Below are 19,740 nucleotides of genomic sequence, written 5' to 3'. Positions count from 1 at the left end.
ACCACCAATATTTTATCCTTTTTCCCACATGTGGAAATAGCCGATCTGATTTGCTGCTATGGGGGGGAGACAAATTACTATTGAGCATTAAATGCTACTTATCTTATGGAATAAGAATATTGACAAAACCGAAGCGTCTCTCTCTCTCCGTCATTTCTCATCTTTTCGGCCATCAACTTCTTCTCTCTCCCTCACGATATTCTCTCTCTCTCCTCCATTGGAGACTAAGCTCGAAACTTCACCAGTCACAACTGAGACCAAATACTCCGCTAGATCTAGCCTTAAACACTTTCCAAGCTTGTTTCAAGAAGATTTGTTGAGTTATAACCGGAAGAAATCGATAAAAGACGCCCTTTTTCTTGAAACTCTTTGAGTAAGTGTTCTGCTCTTTTGAGTCTAGACTTGTTGTGAGAATATGTGGTGATTTATGTGAGTAATAAGATGTTTTAAGCATGAGAAACTTCCCCTTCTCCTTTCTTCTTCACTTTCGAAAAACTGGGTTCGTGCCCTGTGAAAATCTTTCTTTTCTTAAAATCAAGAAGAAATGTGATATATGTGTTGTTCTGTGTGTTATGTGATGTTTTGAAGCGATTAACGTGTATTTTGCAAAACCGAGTCTTGAGCATGAGTTTTTACAAAACTGAGTCTGGAGATTGAGTTTTTACAAAATGAGTATGATATGTGATTTTGGGAAAAATCTGTAAGTTATGCCTTGAATGATGTTCTGATGTTAAGTTTGAATGTATGAAGAGTTTTACGTGATTTTGATGATTTTAGAGTTTGTAGAGTTCGTGAGTAAGTTAAGTTGATGCATGCTAAGTTTTGATGTTTTTGAGTGTTTGATGATTTTTGAGGATGACGAAGTTGACGAGTTTTCGAGTTGCTCTTGATGGCACTGTTCTGCCATGAGCCTTGTTCTCGAACCGAGAAATCGTTTCCCCGCTGGCATGCCAGAGAATTCTTTTTCCCCGCTGCTCTGCCAGCGAGTTCGATTCCTCTGGAGTTTATTTCCTCTGACGATCGAGGCCTCTGACGATCGATTTCTCTGACGATCAATTCCTCTGACGATCGATTCCTCTGACGATCGAGTCCTCTGACGATCGAGTCCTCTGACGATCGAGTCCTCTGACGTTTGATTTCTCTGACGTTCACTACACCAAAAATGCACATACATAACACCTCATAGATAACGGATATTTAAAATATCCGTTATGTATGTGCGTCCTTTTTACATAGATAACGGATATTTCAAAAATCCGTTATGAGAAAACTGTTACCTATGTTTATTTATAACGTTTTTTAGTTTACCGTTATCTATGAGTGTTATGTATGTTCATTTTTAATAACGCGTATTTATTATCGTTATGTTTTGTGTTATGTATGGTACACTTTAATAACAGTAAATATTACCGTTATTAATTTATGTTATGTATTAGATTTTAATTTCACTAAAACATTCAAAACCCTAAGTTCCTAATGATCTCTCTCCAACTCTCCATGTCCCGTTCTCTGCCTCCCATCAAAACCTCCACCCACCCCGCCCTCCTTCTCTTCTCCGGCGTCGTCGGCCGCGGTGCCTGGATCCAGCGAAGCTGTGCCTCCATTTCTCCTCATATCTCAACAGATTTTCACCTCTCTCCTTCTCATCCCTCAATTTCTCAGTTCGTGCCCTAGATCTTCTTCCAAAATGTTAGTCACCTCAAGGATCTCCGGCACGATTAGCTCCGGCGAGGCTGGCTGCCGTCGCCTCTGAAATTGGCGAGGCAATCGTCATCCCCTGTTCTCACCTACTCATTCACACGCACACGACGAAGACAAGGGTTGAGCCCTGACCTCTCGGCTCGACTGCTGCCGCTCTGTATCACGAGAGCCTTCGCCGTCGGCGCTGGGCTCTAAAATTGGTGAGGCCGTCGCGCTCCCCTCCCCGTGTTCGTCCGGCGGGTAGCAGTCCTGAGGTTGCCACCTTCTTAGCCAGATATTACTTATGCAGGTGGGCCAGCTGGTAAATTTTCTCAAATTCAGTTATCGAATTAGGTATCCTCTTCGAAAAAATGCCATCTTTGGATGGATCCCATGTTTCAGATCTGAGTGTGTGTGTGTGAGTGTGTGCAATTAGTTTTACTGGATGCTTTTTACTGTGTAATGTATGTAGTTCAAGTGATGAGCTGATTTCTGAAAGTTGGGCTGTTTATGAACACTTTGATACTTTGATATGAAGCTATAAGAGCTGATATATATCTATATATGTATGCATGTATGCACATTATATGTTTCTTGGTGATTGGTCAATGGGTGGATTGAGAAGCTTTTGGTGGTGAAATCCATGCTCGTAGTTGAACTGCTTAGTCTGAATTGGAATTTGTTTTGACTCAATTTTTGCATCTGACTTCGTTTTCATATTTTTATGTTATCATAGTTTGCATATTTTTCTTGGTGATGTTAGGCTTGGTGTGAAGATCAATGATAATGTTATGATAATGATGTTAGGCTTGGTGTGAAGATATCGAAGAAGGAGAAGAAAGCTGGTGGTGATAGGTGGAAGTCATTGAGTGAGGAGGTAAATATGTTTTAGATTTGAACTTGTAGATTCTGTGAGGATGAAGTAGTGCAGTCCCTTTGAGTAATCAGCTTGGTGACAGCTTCTTACTTCTATATAAATCAGGAAAAAAATTAAATTAGTGAAGCTAGTTTAAACGCAAAAGTGAGGCTGCCTATGGTTGATGCTTGCACGTATGGTAACTATTACTCACTGGATCGGAAACTTGAATGGATAATCCCTCATTCTTGCATTTTGCTTCTTTAGTTAATGAAAGATTCATTCCAGGAAGTTTCGTTTCACCTCTTTAGTTGTAGTTTATTTCAATTTTTCAATTCTAGGTTGGCTGTAATTGATTGAAGGGACGACACTGAAAATAATTGAATAAATGTTTACATTGTGTGGTGAGTGTGACTTGATGACTATGCAATGGTCATCTTTATCTGTATGACCTTTACTAATGCCAACTGCTAATAATTAAAATCTTGGAAATTTGTACTGTTAACTGCTTAAGTTAGATTTATTGGAATACTGGAATGCCCCTGAAAACTTATCGTGGATTTGTGCTCATGGCCTTTCATGAAAAACCTTATAAGGATGTAATAGCCTTTTAAACTCATTGGTAGCATAGAACTGACGTTGCTCTGTTTCTTTTACTTATGTAGCAAATGACATTGATTAAAGCTCAGGCAGGGGTGAAAAACAACATGAGGAGACTCAACACTAGCACCATTTGGGAAGGATCAAGCCATGTAATGCATGTTATCCTTTTTGCACTGCTTCTATTTTTTCTGGTCTATTTCTGGTCCAAATTGTCACGAAGATGAGTATGCTTGAGAGTTCTGTCCTGCTCCACTGAGATGTTGAGACGAGGTAACACCTGAATGCTGGATCTTGTAAATGCTTGCATTTGGTTCCATCATGATGTAGCTATCATAATTGATTTACCTGTGTACATGAAGTTTCTTGTAGAGGAATGAATTGTGATTAAAATATTACTAGCATCTTTGGCCAAGAACAAACTATCAAGATATAAACTTCTGTTGGTCCTAAACCTATTTCTCATAATATTGCGACCCACATCACAATAAAAGGAAATAAAAAGAAAAGGAATTGAATGATAATTGTCAAAATCCATTAATCATACATGTGTATATGTCTTCATTTTTGTCAAACATCTTTCGAGTAGTATATGGTTAGACTTTACTGAATAGATCTAAGTCTCTTTTTTTTAGAACTAGGTAGAGTGTGGAGCCATGTTAACTGTACTTTTTGGTTTAACTTTTAGATGATCAAAGTTATTGTCCCAGGATGGTAACATTTAGCATACATGTTAATTTACATTTGCAGTATAGTAGCAAGTAGGATTAGCATCTTCATGGGTTTTCAAATATACTATGGTCTAGAGCTACAAAATTATTGTAACTTGAGCTAGAAGAATTCTGTATTTGACATGATTATAAAAATTGGGATCACATATACTGCAGAATTCATCTTATAATCAGTTCTCTCATTATTCTTTTTTAATGGTTGTGATTACTTAATGAATTTAGATGCTTATTTTCCACCATTGATGTTTCTATGGAGATGTAAGTTTTTTAGAAATGTGTTTTTATAGCAGTTGCAAGAATTGCTTAATTTTATCATGTCTCATTTTTTTGTTTATTTCTGTGCAGCTGTATATTTCTCAACCCCAACTGGACTCAGCTTCAGGAGGTACACTTCACTCTGCGGTCGCGAGCAGCTCAACAGTTATATAGTTGAAGGATAAGATACAAGATTATAGAGCTTATAGAGAGGTGCTGATTTTAGAAGGCAACGGAAGCCCTAGTTTTTTTTTTTTTTTTTGAGTTGGGCTCAAAACATTATGTATGAATGTTTTGTGATATATATAATATATTCATTTTAAGTTTATTTTATCATTTTGTTGTTTTAAGTTTATTTATTCATTTTTTTAGATAAATAACAGAAAAATTGAGAAAAAGTATTAAAAATATGCTAAAAGCTATAGTTGGCATACATAACGGTAAAGAGTTGTTATGTATTATGACAAAGATAACGGTTAAAACCGTTATGTATAATACTATAGATAACGGATATAAAACGTTATTTATATATAAACAATCGTTATGTATATGTGTATACATAACGGTGAAATTTAATTTTCTTGACGGGTTGGAACCGTTATGTATAATTATTTAGATAACGGATTTTGAGCGTTATATATTTATGAAAAACCGTTATGTATAATAGAATAGATAACGCTTAAATATCCGTTATGTATGAACTCCACATACATTACACCATTATATATTACGGCAGTTTTCACACATAGATAACGGATAAAATCCGTTATCTATGAGCGAATTTGTAGTAGTGCGTTTGATTCCTCTGGCGACAGAGAGTTCGCCATTCCTCTGGCAACAGAGAGTTCGCCATTCCTCTGGCATTTCTCTGCTGCTCTGCCAAAGAGTTCATGATTTCGCTGCCCGAGCAAGTTGATTCCTCTGCCCTGGCAAGCATTTCTCCGTTGTTTCGCCGAGCTACCCCGCTCTACTCGACTGAGTTTTTCCACTCTGACCACCGAGCATTCCTCTGCTCTGGTCTCCGAGTCAACTTATGTTTCCTTACTTGTGATATGTTTTTGAGTGAGTTGCATGCTTAAGCGTTTATGCCTGCTTATGTGCTTGATTGCTTTTAATCTAGCCTTCTGAGCGTTAAGTTAAGAATAAGATTAGAGTTTTATCATAGAGTCGAGTGATTAGACGGAGATAAGCTGAGAATGTTTATGATGAGTGTTATTATAAGATTACGGTTAAGTTTTTGTGAGGAAGTTTCTAACTAGTTCCTCACTTGTCACATGCACTACTCCGATGTTACAACTACAGAGACCAGTCGAGGACGCAAGTGAAGATCTTTCTGAAGTACCACCTACAGTAAGCCGAGCACTACAGGTGGGCAGTATGTTGAGAATATGATGAGTATGAAATTACCGAGTTTTCCAAAATGAATTATTGATGTTATAAGCTTATCAAATGATGAATTAAAATGATGTTTATGAATTGTTTGACTTGCCAATATTTCTAATGATGAACTTGTGTGTTACCCTCTACTGATGAGACGAATTCGGATCCTGCCACAAGCGGGGTTGTGTACACAGAGGTGACTGTGAGCCGTCTTCGGGTCGGCCGGTCACGGTGCTTGAGAAGGAGGCCTACTTCTCAGTACCTTGATGATGATAATTTGTAGATGCTGTACATACTTGTTGATTATTTGTCTGCAGACACTTCTTTATGATGATTGATTATGAAAACTGCATACACAGCCTCTTTGACGTTAATTTACTTTCTGTGTATTGCTGATGTCAAGGCAAGCGTCAAACATATAGCTCTAAGAGCACTTTTCTTGTCTTTCGGCGCCTGCCCACTGAGTATTATGTACTCACGCCCTGCATATATTTCTAAATGTGCAGGTTAAGCATGGACGAAGGATGGCGTGGTGTTGGCGGGGGATCGTTGTTTCGGGTGACCACTTTTTGAAGTCTTTTCGCCTTTACGGCAGTTTAATGTTTTCGAAGATGTTCTTGACTTACTCGAGAAATACACTCTCGACTATATGTCTCCATACATATAGTTCGATCACCTTTTGCTGTGTAACCCTGTATATTTTGAGCTATGACTGTTGTATATGCCAACAAAACTCCGATGCTTGACTTTTATACAAATGCCGATGTTCATAATCTAGAAAGAATGTTATAACGTTGAAGTTATTATGAGTTGTTTACGCTTCCGCACAATGATGAGATAAGTTTCACGCCTTAGTTCCTTTCGTTTATTTTAGTCGTATCGATACCCGGTCTACGCTATCACTGGCTAGGCGGTGGGCTGCGACATGGACCTAGCGAAAGTCCAAGCGATACAGGAGTGGAGATTCCCAACCACACTACACGAGATTCTCAGTTTTCTGGGATTAGCAGGGTATTATCGACGTTTTATTGAGGGCTTTTTGAAAATCGCTAAGCCATTGACACACACCTGCTAAAGAAAGAAGTCAAGTTCGTCAAACGGACGAATGTGAGCGAAGTTTTCAAGAGCTGAAAAAGAGGCTCACTATAGCCCAGTTTAGCTGTTCCGAAAGCGGATAGAGAGTATGCAGTTTACACTGAAACATCGAAAAATGGTCAAGGATGTGCACTGATGCAAGAGGGAAAAGTTATAGGGCATGCTTCGCGACAACTGAGACCGCATGAGATAAATTATCCAACGCATGATTTAGAATTAGCAGCCGTAGTGCATGCTTTGAAGATCTGGAGACACCATCTCTACGAAGTACAATGTGAGATATACACCGATCATAAAAGTCTCAAATTTTTCTTTGAGCACCAAAGAAGACGATTAGAGTTAGTGAAGGATTACGTTTGTGAAATGAATTATCACCCTGGAGAGGCTAACGTTGTAGCTGACGCGTTAAGCAGAGAGAATCAAGGAGAGTTGGGATTTCTCCTTACTCGAGAAGAGAACCTAAACAAGAAATTTGAGAAGATGAATTTGGAGGTAGTAATACCCCCACAAACGACAGAAATAGTAATTTCTGCACTGAGCATTACACCAGACTCACGACCGAGAAGCTCTGCTCTGCCAAGAGAGCTATGTTTTGAGCGGTCTTTGCTTTGGACAGAGCTGGCGCCGATTCCTCTGCTCTGACAGAGAAATCACGATTCCTCTGCTCTGGCAGAGAAGGATAATGGAGAATTATCAAGAGGCAGCAGATAATGCCATTTTGTTTGAAGGGAGACTGTGTGTGCCTGATAAAGAAGAGCTGAAGAATGAAATCACGAGTGAAACTTATGACACCCCTTACACCGCGCGTGCGGAAAGTATGGAAAAGTACCAAAATTGAAACGACGTTTTGAATAGTGAATAAGAAGCAAGTGATAGCATCTTTCGTAGAAAGATGTTTGACGTGTTAAAGCGTGAAGGAGCCATTTCGGGTGTCGAGACACTACAGAGAGTACTACGATACTAAGATATGAGATTATAATTAAGATGAGATGAAGTTATGATGATAAATAGAGATATTAAGCATAAGAGTTACACTTTTTGATGAGACGAGAGCGCTGAGATATAAACATAAGTTTTGACGAGATGAGATATATGCGCCAGAGCGGAAGCCATTTCTCTGACGATTCACTTTGCTGCTCTGGCATTCGGTTCCTCTGGCTTCTTGATTTCGCTGCTCTGGCTAGTGATTTCGTTATACAAATTACACCTGTTAAAGGTTTCCACAATAGCAGTGAGACCACATGCCATGAGTTATGACATCGATTAGCAAAATCGAGAGAAGGAAATCCGACAGTTGAGTAATCATTGATAGATTCTTTTGACGTTAGAAATGATGTTTATGTAAGTTTTCCCTATCTCGGGGAGCGTGTTATTTTCGAGTTAAGGAAAAACTTAAACCGAGATATATAGAACCTTATGATGTATTAGAAGAAATAGGTCAAGTAGCCTATAAACTAGCGTTGCCTCCGAGCTTCGCGAACGTCCAGGACGTTTTCCATGTTTCTCAACTGAGAAAGTATGTGTTTGATCCAAAACACATCATCCATCAAGAAGAAGTGTCCCTGGTACCATTTTTGAGCTACGAAGAGAGAGACCTGATGCTATACTGGACCGGAAGATCCAACAATTGAGGAACAAGTCGATTCCTTTGGTGAAAATCCAATGGAGACATCACGGTCAAAAAGAGAGTCAACATGGGAACTTGAGGAGAAGATGGTTGTAAGCAGATGTTTAAAGCAGCAATTACGAAGTAGCCAATCTCCAATAAATTCTAATAGCTGCAAGGCACAAAATTCTAGATGGCTAAAAAGCGAAGTTTGGGAAGCGTAGAAGAAATTGATAGTCACATTTGATGGGCTACTTGGAATCAGCGGGAGTGTATTCCCCCAGAGCTTCAAAAGGAGATGAAAGAGAAGTACCCAGAGCTTTTTCCCGAAGGTGAATAACTCAAATTTCAGGACAAAATTTCTTTTAAGGGGGGTAGGATGTAACACCCCGTACTTTTCCTTATCTTAGGATTAGTGTTTTAAACACTATTGAGAATACTGAGATGTCGAGATGCGAGATTTTTTTTATAACCAGATAAGACAGATTTTCTTTTAAATAGAGTTATGAGTGGACAAACCAATGATGGAGTTAGAGTGATGAGATTGGAGAAACGACTCGGGATAGAGATGCTGATTGAGTTGAGATTCTATTTTACTTCTGACTACCGGGAATAGAATTACCGGATATCGAGTTATCAGAGATTGACTGTCCTATTAAGAAAATAGGAATAATGAGTTTGACATAGAGACGAGGAAGAGAGGGAGAGAACCCTTGATGATGAAACACCCCGTATTTTGGTTACCTTGAAATAGCATCGAAATACTATTGAGAACCTTGAAAGTAAAAGACTAGCTTACAAAAATCGAGAGGAAGTTATCGATGGATGATAATATGAGTAAAATAGAGATGTTGATAGAATTGAGAATGATGTTAAAATTGAGATAAAGATGTTAATTGATTTTTGAGTTGAGATGAAAGACGAGAGATAGAGTCGAGGTAGTGATTGAGGGTCACTATAAAGAGGATTAAGCTAGAGTGACGATTAGATTAATGACGAGTGATGATCCGTCTTTAATGTGATAACTTCGTGAGCTTTTTGATTGACGTTATGTGATTTACTTGATACGTGTGCACTTATAATTGAGTAATTGTGGTAGTACATGATTTAATTTTCCACCTCACATTTATACACTCACACTCATTATTTTAAACATCCTCACATGTGGGATTAGACAAGTGGCCAAGTGGGGAGACAAAGTACTATTTGGGCATTTAGTGCTTTTTAGCTTAGAGAGTAAGTTTGTGTTTAAAACAAAAGACTTTCTCTCTCTTTCCGTCACTTTCATTTTCGGCCCTTCACCGTTTTCTCTCTCCCGCACGCCATTCTTTCTCTCCTCTATTGGAGACCAAGCTCAAGCTTCTCAAGACGTATCTATGGTGAAATCCTCCACTAAATCTAGTCCTTAAACACTTTCTACTCTTGATTCAAGAAGATTAGTGGAGTTTAATGCTTGAAGAATGGAGAGAAGATTTCCTTTTCTTGAAACTACTTGAGTAAGTGTTTTAATCTTTTGGATCTAGACTTTATTGTGGGATATATGTGCATAGAAGGATGATTGAAGCATGAGAAACTCCCCCTCCTCATTTTTCTTCATTTTCGAAAGGGTTCATGCCCTTTAAAAATCTTTTTGGTTCTTTTCTAAAATTGGGGTGAGAAATATGTTATATGTGATGATTTGAGGTGATTAAGGTGTGTTTTGCAAAGCTTAGTCTGGAGACATGATTTTTACAAAATCCAGTTTGATATATATAAATTTGGAAAATCCTTGAGGTTATGTCTTGAATGATGATTTGATGATGAGCATGAATATATGAAAGGATTCACGTGATGTTTGATGAATGTAGTGTTTAAACGAGTTTTTGAGTTGGCTATGATGTTGAGTGATAGTATTTTTGATGATTGGGAGTGTTTGATGAATTTTGGGAATGAAGAAGTTGATGAATTTTCGAGTTTGCTCTTGACTGCACTGTCTGCCTTGAGTCTTGTTCTACTCTGCCGAGTTGTGATTTCGCTGCTCCGAACCGAGAAGTCATTTCTCTGCTGACAAAGAATTCTTCATTTCGCTGCTCTGGCAGAGAGTTCGTTATTCCTCTGGTATGACAGAGAGTTCGTTATTCCTCTGACGATTGATTCCTCTGACGATTTATTCCTCTGACGATTGATTCCTCTGACAATTGATTCCTCTGACGATTGATTTTTCTGACGAGTGATTCCTCTGACTAGTGATTTCTCTGCTCTGATATGTTGATTTCTCTGGCTTCCCATTTCTCTGCTCTGGCAAGCATTCCTCTGCTCTGGCGAGTATTTCATCTCTGCTCTGCCGAGCTAGTCTGCTCTGCTCTGCTGAGTTTTTCCACTCTGACCACCGAGTATTTCTCTGCTCTGGTCACCGAGTCAAACTTATGTTTGTTTGTTTGTGATTTGTGTATGTGTGAGTTGTAGGCTTATGTGTTTGTACATGCCTATGTGCTTGTTTGCTTTGAGTATGTTCCGAGTTGAGAGTTAAATCGAGAGTAGGACGTGTGAATCCTTAGAAGTTGAGTATACCTAGGGATTTAGTTTTATTGGGTAAATAGACGTTGAGTGAGAAGTTATTGTTGAGACGAGATTGAATTTTAGTAATGAGTTCTAACTAAGGTTTGTTTTATCACATGAACCTTCATGATGATGTTGATGATTTATGAAGACCCGAGCGAGACGAAGAAGTAAGTCACCTATTCCTATCCGAGCTTAAGCGAAGGACTACAGGTGGGCAATATTTTGAGTATACGTTTATCGTATGAGCTTTCTAAAATGATTGATGATGATATTTATGAGTTTATCAAATGATTGAGATAAATGATGTTTAAGAACTGTTTGACTTGCCAATTTTTAATGTTGAGCTTGTATGTTACCCTCTACTATGAGACGAATTCGGTCCTGCCACCAGCGGGATTTTGTGCACAGAGGTGACTGTGAGCCGTCTTCGGGTCGGCCGGTCACGGTACTTGAGGGGGAGACCTACTTCTCAGTACCTTTAATAATGATGAGTTGTAGACGTGGTACATACATGATGAGTATTTTGATAGCGCTATCGTTTCTTTATGATGTTATGATTATTAAAATTGCATGCACAGATTCATTTATGCTAACTTATTTCTGTGTATTGCTGAGAAGTGGCAAGTTTCAAACATATAGCTCTAAGAGCGCCTTTCATGTTTTTTTCGGCGTTTGCCCACTGAGTATTATATACTCACGCCCTGCATATATTTCTAAATGTGCAGGCTAAGCAATGGAGCGAGATTGGACTGGTGCTGGTGGGGATTGTTTCGTTGATGAAGTTTCTTTGCTGCCTTCCTTTGATGTTAGAGTCTTAAGGATGATATACTTTGTTTTCCTTCTGATATTGATAAAACCTTAGTGAGATGATACTTTATTCCTTCCTAATCAAGTAATATACTCGCGGTTATATGTCTTCATACATATAATTGTTACGCCTTTTGCTGTGATACTCTGGATATTATGCTTCTTTATGAAAAATAAGCTGTACCTACTTTGCTTTTCTTCTTGAAATTCCAAGAAGTTATAACGATATCGACGCATATACCCTTGAGCTGAATTATAATGCTTTGCCTTAGTATATTTTGATGCGAGCTTCCGCCCGATGTTCAGTTTAGTTTTATTGTCCTTTATTCATTTATATTAGTCGTATCGATACTCGTACCCCGCTATCACTAGCGTTGGGAATCGGGCTGCGACACATAATCCTTCAACTGTTGGACTAACCATAGGAGTTGTGAGCAGCAGCTTCCGGCAGTAACATATTCAGCTTCAGTTGTGGAGGTGGTGACTGAAGTCTGCTTCTTTGAAAACCATGAGATGAGCTTGTTGCCTAGGAATTGACAGGTTCCGGAGGTTGATTTGCGATCAATTTTGCATCCAGCAAAATCTGAGTCTGAATATCCGGTGAGCTTGAAGTCGTCGTCTGCTGGGTACCTTTAAGATATCGTAGAATTCGCTTTGCTGCATCCAAATGAGCTTCATTTGGATCTGACTGATATCTTGCACATACTCCGACTGCAAATGCGATGTCTGGTCTGCTCGCAGTCAAATACAGTAACGATCCAATGATTTCTCTGTACTTCGTCGAAGAGACAGATTTTCCTTCTGAACCTGGATCAACTTTCCAGTTTGTGTTCATTGGGATCTTGACTGATTTCATGTGCTGAATACCGAACTTGGCTATCAGTTCCTTGGCATACTTGGACTGATTGATCAGTATTCCTTCGCTGGTCTGCTTGACTTGCGATCCGAGAAAGAAATTCATTTCTCCCATCATGGACATTTGGAACTTGTTGGTCATGATGTCAGCAAACTTTTTGCACATGCGTTCGTATTTGGATCCGAAAATTATGTCATCGACATAAATCTGAACAAGTAAAAGATCTTCTCCTTCTTTGAGAGTGAACAAAGTTCTGTCCACAGATCCTTTCTTGAAACCTTGTTCAACAAGATACTTCGAGAGAGTATCATACCACGCTCTTGGAGCTTGCTTCAATCCATAGAGCGCTTTCTTTAGCTTGTACACCTTTTCTGGTCCAACAACCTCAAATCCAGGAGGTTGTTCCACATAGACTTCATCGGTGAGCACTCCATTGAGAAATGCACACTTGACATCCATTTGGTGTACCTTGAAACCTTTGTGAGCTGCGAAGGCTAAGAAGAGTCTGACTGCTTCCAATCTGGCAACTGGAGCGAACGTTTCGTCGTAGTCGATTCCTTCTTCTTGACTGTATCCTTTTGCTACAAGCCTTGCTTTGTTTCTCACAACGTTTCCTTCTTCGTCTTTCTTGTTTTTGAAAATCCATTTCAAACCAATCACCTTTGCATCGTCTGGTCGATCCACAAGCTCCCAAACTGAATTCCGGTTGAATTCATTGAGTTCTTCTTGCATTGCAATGACCCATTGAGTGGACTTCAAAGCTTCTTCAACATCCTTGGGCTCTGTAGATGATAAGAAACAGCTGAAATTCTTTTCTTCGTTGATGCAGTTCTGATTGATCTCAAAGACGAGGTTGCACATTGATCTTCGAGTCTTGACGCCATCAGATGGTTCTCCAATGATGTTCTCCTTTGAGTGGAGTTCAAACCATCTTCGATACTTCTTGATCTCTTCTGGAGATGGTGGGGCTTCTTCAATCAGAATGGTTCTGAAGTGTTGAGCACCTTCTGGAGCAGGGGAGAGTTGGGCTGGAGCTGCTTCGGCTTCAACTCGATCTTCAGCAACTGGAGTTCCCCCTTGACTGATGCCATCTGTATTGGCTCCAGTCTGAACTTCAGACCTTTGACTGATCTTTTGATACTGCAGCCTTTCAGTATCTTTATCTTTTCCTGGTCCCCACACCAAGACAGTAGAGGGCTCGGTGTTGTGGATTTCAGCTTTGGAACTTTCATTGTTCTGATCACGTCTTTCAGTTTCCTGTTCCCTGAAATCATCTGTGGACTCATCAAAGACCACATGAGGTGTTTCTTCAACACAAAGAGTTTGAGAATTAAACACTCGATAGGCTTTGCTCGAACGGTCTGTTCCAGAGTATCCAAGAAAAACTCCTGGATCAGCCTTGCTATCAAATGTGTTTAACCTCTTCTTTTCATTGTTGTGGATGAAACACTTAGAACCGAAAGCATGAAAATAGGCAATTGAGGGCTTTCTGTTCTTCCATAACTCATAAGGAGTTTTTCCATGTCTTTGAGTGAGAAAGGAGCGATTCTGTGTGTAGCATGCGTTGTTGACTGCTTCGGCCCAAAACTTCAAGGGGAGTTTTGATTCGGCTAGCATCGTCCTTGCTGCTTCCTTTAAAGACCGGTTTCTTCTTTCTGCAACTCCATTCTGTTGAGGAGTTCTTGCTGTAGAAGTTTGATGACTGATTCCTTGTTCATCACAATACTCACGAATGACAGTATTGAGGAACTTAGTCCTACGATCTGATCTGATGCTGATGATGTTGACTTCCTTTTCCACGCTCAGTCTTTTCAGCAGCTTTGGCAGTTCCTCCAATGTCTCTTTCTTCTTGAAGAGAAAGATCACCCAAGTATATCGTGAATAATCATCCACAACTACTAAGGTGTACTTCCTACCGTTGTAGCTTCTTGGAGAGATTGGGCCAAACAGCTCCATGTGAAGTAGTTGAAGGATTCTTCCAGGGGAGTGTCCTGACTTTGACTTGAATGACATTCGCGTCTGCTTTCCTCTTTGACATGCTTCACATTCTTGCTTCTTCTGGAACACAATAGAAGGCAGACCTTCTACCAGATGATGTTTAGCAAGCTTGTTGATCGTTTTGAAGTTGAGATGGTTGAGTCTCATGTGCCACAGCCAATTGAGCTCCGAGCTGCTTTTGCTGATGAGGCATGTTTCTGGTGGGCTGTCTTCCCATGAAACGACGTAGAGACTTCCTTGTCTGAAACCATTCAGAACCACCTTCTTTTAATTGTTTCTAACAGTGAATTCATCCTTTTTTATTTTCACTGTGAAACCGCTGTCACAAAATTGACTCACAGACAACAGATTATGTTTAAGACTAGAAACAAAGCTAACATTACTGATAATGGCGTTACCCATGTTGAGCACACCATAGCCTTTTGTTTCTCCGATTGAGCTGTCTCCGAATGCAACATTGGATCCAGCTTTCTCAACATACTGAGATAGATATTCTTTGTAGCCCGTCATGTGCTTCGAGCAGCCGCTATCCAGATACCATGTTCTGATTGAGGCTTTAACTTCTTCCTTCTTTTTGTGCTTCCTGACATTGACCTGCAAGGAAGAGTTACTTCAGGTACCCAATCAAGATTTGGGTCCTTCGATGTTAGCTCGAGTTCCCTTTGGAACCCATATCTGCTTCAGAATTGCTCTGGCTGATCTCTTGCGCTTCGTTGATCGTCTGACTGACGTTGTTGGCGCTTCAGTTGGCACACGAGCATTCTTCTGTTGAGAATTCCTTTTGAAGGCCTCACTCTTGTAGGAGTTCTGTCTGATGAGTGGTTGAGGTCTTCTTCGCTCGGCGAAGTATCTTCCTTGAGATACTCGAGTCTTTCCAGACTAATGGAGACTTGACTGATGTAGTGGAACATGAGTCGTTTGATGTCCAGTTGCTTGTCGTCGTGGATGTCGCTTGGCTCGACTGGACTTAACATTGTTTTGTCTCCATGGATGTTGTTCTTTCTGAAACTGAACTGATGTCAGTCTTTGACTGATGAGGCCTTTCTTCCCCTTGGACTGGTGAGGAAGATTCTTCTTGATTCCTGATGTTCCTTCCCCGATCTTTGACTGAAATCTGCTTTCCAGTCTTCTCAGTAGGATGATCTGGTTGGGGGCCTCCTTTGCTCGTCTGTATCTTGATGGAGGTGGAACATTTGATCTTGCCATCAGTTTTTGTTTGCGAAGCTCATCCATATCATGATCTCTTGATTCTTCTGATGTTGTGATTTCAGAAGTATCGTCCTTTGAAATGATCATGATATTATTTCCTTTGTCAGTTGCAACCTTTCCTCCAAAGCTTTTAACAAGGCCTTTTGATGGAAAGTTGCTCATCATGGGTGACTGCATCATGCAGTTCTTGACTGTTTCTTCCAGCTTGTGATTGAGCCTCTTGATCTCATGAGATGCTCTATCACGTTCTAAGTTGGAGATTCTGAGCTTTTCTTCCAGTCGACTGTTCTCCATGATTAGCTGATCAAGACAAGTTTCATCCGGAAAGTAGATGATTGTCTGATTCCTAGCTCGTTCATCATTGATCTCCTTTTCAATTTTCTGATTCTGCTTGAGGAGATCTTCTAACATTTTCCTCAACTGACAGTGATCAGTTATGAGCTGATTGAACTAGTCAGTTTCATCGGATGAGCTTTCTCCAGATTCTGAGTGGTCTCCTGAAAGCATCAGGAAGTTATCTGTAAAGGAAGTTTTTGAATGAGAGATTACCTCTGAGCCATTCATTCCATTGTCGTAGCTGTTGTCAGCCACACTTTCAGATCCATTGGCGATCAGGGCTTGACTCTCATCGTCTGAGCTAGTGTTGTCGAAGTCGGATGATTCTGATGTGTCTTTGGAAGAATCAGCATCGTCAGCAACCATCGCTTTCTTCTTCGAAAAGCTACGATCTTTCTTGGCTTTCAGCTCTTTGCGCTCAGATTGAGTCAGTTCAGGGCATTCACTTCGAAAGTGCCCTTTCTTTCTGCATCCAAAGCATTCCATATCTTTGATGTCGTAAGCGCCTGACTTCCTTTCTCCGCTTCAATCAGTGGAATGTCTGGAATTGCTTTCTCTTTCCTTTTCTTTGTAATGCTGCTTGTGGAACCTTCTGTACTTCCGGAACTTGGACTCCATTTTGTTGAATCTTTCAATCAACAAAGCATATTGACTGAAGAAGTCCTCAGGGTTGAGTTCCGCTGGTTCCTTGATTTGCTTCTTGCCTTCTCTTGTTGAGGCTTTCAGTGCTGCTCCTCTTGAGGTTGATGGACCATCTTTGTCTGATCCTCCAGCCTTCTTGATTCCAAGATTTGTCTGAAGGTCGAACTCATTTGCCATGAGGTCAGTGAATAGCTTGTTTGTCGGGAGCTGACTGAATCTTGGCTTATGTTGATGAATGACTGAGTAGATCTGCCATTCTCCTCGTGGCAGTGCTCGAAGAATCTTCAGGTTGATTTCTCGTTGAGTGTATTTATCTTTAGAAATGGATTGAACTTCATTCAGGATTTGATTGAATCTAAGTTTCATTTCTTCGACAGATTCATTCTTGAGCATGAGGAAGTAGTCGAACTTCTGGCAAGCTATGGATAGTTTATTCTCCTTGATTTCCTCTGAACCTACGCACATTCTTTCAAGAATGTCCCACATCTCCTTTGCAGTTCCGCACTTGATGATCTTCATGACATGCTTGTCGGGAACAGTGCCGGAGATGATGCTTTTGACGAGGTTGTCTAGCTCATCTTGCTTTCTTTCTTCGGTGGTGAAGTCTGCCTTTTGCTTTGGCTGGACCTCATCGTAAGGATCCTGATGTGGGTCAACAGGGATCCGTTTGACGGTTTCGATGATGATGATTGGTCCTTTGGTGATGACTTCCCACATTCGGCAATGTTGGGCGGTGAGGAAGCTTTCAAGCCGAAACTTCCATATGTCGTATTTTTCAATACTAAACATAGGTAGAGAAGATAATCTGTTGTGGTTAGTCTCCATAAAAAGAAGAGAACAGATAACAACAGATAGAGCAGATATCAAGCACAAACAGAAAGAGAAAAACTTTTTCGAGACCTTTAAGAAAAAGGATCTAGTTCAATTAGAACCTAATCAGATACAGAGTGTTCTTGCGAACAACCTGCTCTGATACCAATTGTTTGTTGGATTTGTATACTGAAAGCAAGAACTTTATGCTTGTATACAATGATTCCTGTTTTCACTATTCTTATCTCCTATCTGATTGTGTTCATGATTGCATATGTATGTTCTTTATCTCTGTATAAGTAGATTATATGGTGTGTTGTAGATCACAGAAGACCATATAATTGGAATAACCTTAAGAGATATGATCACAGTCGAAATAACTCTAGGACAAGTTATTGGTTTAGGCTGCAGTATAGATGGAAGTAGTTTGTCTTGGCTACTTGTCTATACTGGTACGTCATTACGTATTGATAGGACCACAGTTTGAGATGTATTCTTCTATCTGACTTAAGTGAAGAATCAAGATCTCGGTGACTCATAAATCTTAATACTAATAAGTATTCAGATATATATGTTAACTCGTATATCACTTTGACTTACTATGGGTGAAAGTTATATACTAACTCGAGTACTCTGTATCTTGGGTGATAGCGGTTAATATATGATATTTGATTATCTGTATTAGTACCCGTATCCGGTATAGGATAATGACATCCCCTTAAGGAGCTCAATAAGGTTTATTACGCTAAACCCTGCAGGTTGATTAAGTTCAGGTGTAATAATAAAGTTTGAGTGGTACTGCTTAAGGAATTATTAAGAGATTAATTAATTTAAGCTGTCAGAGCTCTAATTAATTAATGGATGTCGGATATTTTAAATACGGAGATTTAATAAGTCTAAATACAAGCCCCGACTCATCACCGGCAATAAAGGGGTAAGTCAGTATCGGTTCTCTAGTGGAATGAACTGATATTTATAAATTAATTATGGTCTGGGCTGACCATGGATGAATTAATTTATTTGAGGCCCATCTTTATTCCTTGTATCTGGTCCCTAGGCTGGCCCAATGTCTCCTAGCCCAAGAAGACAGAATTTTCGGCCCTCACTAAGAAAGTGGCGCCTCCTCCCCTTTTCTGTATTATTAAATACAGCTGTCAGCTCTCAGGAAAATACACTGATAAAAATTAGGGTTTTGAGAGCAGAGGGAGGCGCAGGAACGTGATTGGCTTTCTGTCTTGGGAGTTCTCATAGTTCGTTGTCCATCCAACGTTGGGAATTGAGCGGGATACAGTCGAGAAGACCAGAGCTGGAGTCTGAATCATTTGACGCCATCATCAACCATCTGTGCATCCGATTCTCAAGTAAGTTTTCCTAACACCTGTGTGCAGCTGTTAAATTCATAGGTGCATGTTAGGAATTAATCGTTGTATGATGAATTAATAATAATCCAAGAAACGATCATCGGGCAATCGAGTATTAATTCAATTTAATATTCCTTCAATTGGTATCAGAGCCCAGGATTAATTTTTTAGCTCTATTATTAATTTATGTACGATTAATAATATGCGTTGTTTTTACTGCTGTTGTTCTTCGTGGCTTGTTGATTCGTGGGATACGTCGTTTGACGTTGTAATCGTTTTTCACCACGACAAAATCCGTGGTTAGATTAGGATTTCAATTGTATTTGTTTTTCCGTTGTAAATCTGTGAAATCGAGGAACGAAACGAGGATGACGACGAATCAACAAACGAAGAACGGTGTGAGGAGTGCGGCACGGGTTGCCGGATCATGGCGAGGCGTGGGTGACCGAGAGCGAGGGGCTGCGGGCGCCGAGGGGCAGCGCGCGCGCGGGTGCGTGCACACCGCGCGCAGCGCGCCCAGTCAGGCGACCGCGCGGCCGCTGCTGCTCCCCGGTCTGGACACGCGCTGATGGCGAGGCGGGCTCGGCTAGGGCTGGGCGAACGGCTGGAAGCAGTGGGCAGGGGCGGTGCACGCCCGGGGCTGCGCCTGCGCGCTGCGCGCCCGGTGAGCGGCGCACTGCCGCTGCTGCCGTTGCTGCTGTCGTCCGCTGGAGCTGCTGCCGCCGAGCGCCTGTTGCTGCTGTTGCTGGAGGCTGCCGACCGGGTGCTGGTGGCTGCGCGCGCGCCTGCTGCCGCTGTGCGCGAGGACTGCCGAAAGCACCGAGGCCCGGACGGTGCTGATGCAGCGTCGGGCTGCTGCCAGCGCCGGGACGCTGCGTGCGCCTTGGCTGCTGCAGCACCGGCGTGCTGCTGTGCGGCGCTGAGGGCTGATGTGCGGCGGTGGAGGCTGCCAAGGGCGGCGGCGGCTAGGGTTTCCG

General features: G+C 40.9%; 1 protein-coding gene across 1 annotated transcript; it reads left to right on the top strand.

Annotated features, from left to right (window-relative positions):
- Positions 1-1,838: 1,838 nt before the first annotated feature.
- LOC131014036 (uncharacterized) lies at positions 1,839-3,540 on the top strand (the record flags this gene model as incomplete). Its single annotated transcript, XM_057941962.1, has 3 exons — positions 1,839-2,002; positions 2,488-2,557; positions 3,202-3,540. Coding segments are annotated over 3 exons (396 nt in total), but the record flags the coding sequence as incomplete, so codon positions are not given.
- Between the last annotated feature and the right edge of the window lie 16,200 nt (positions 3,541-19,740).

This window comes from Salvia miltiorrhiza, chromosome 3 (genome assembly GCF_028751815.1).
Source record: "Salvia miltiorrhiza cultivar Shanhuang (shh) chromosome 3, IMPLAD_Smil_shh, whole genome shotgun sequence".
Lineage (NCBI taxonomy): Eukaryota > Viridiplantae > Streptophyta > Magnoliopsida > Lamiales > Lamiaceae > Salvia > Salvia miltiorrhiza.
This window is presented reverse-complemented; position numbering and strand designations above follow the sequence as displayed.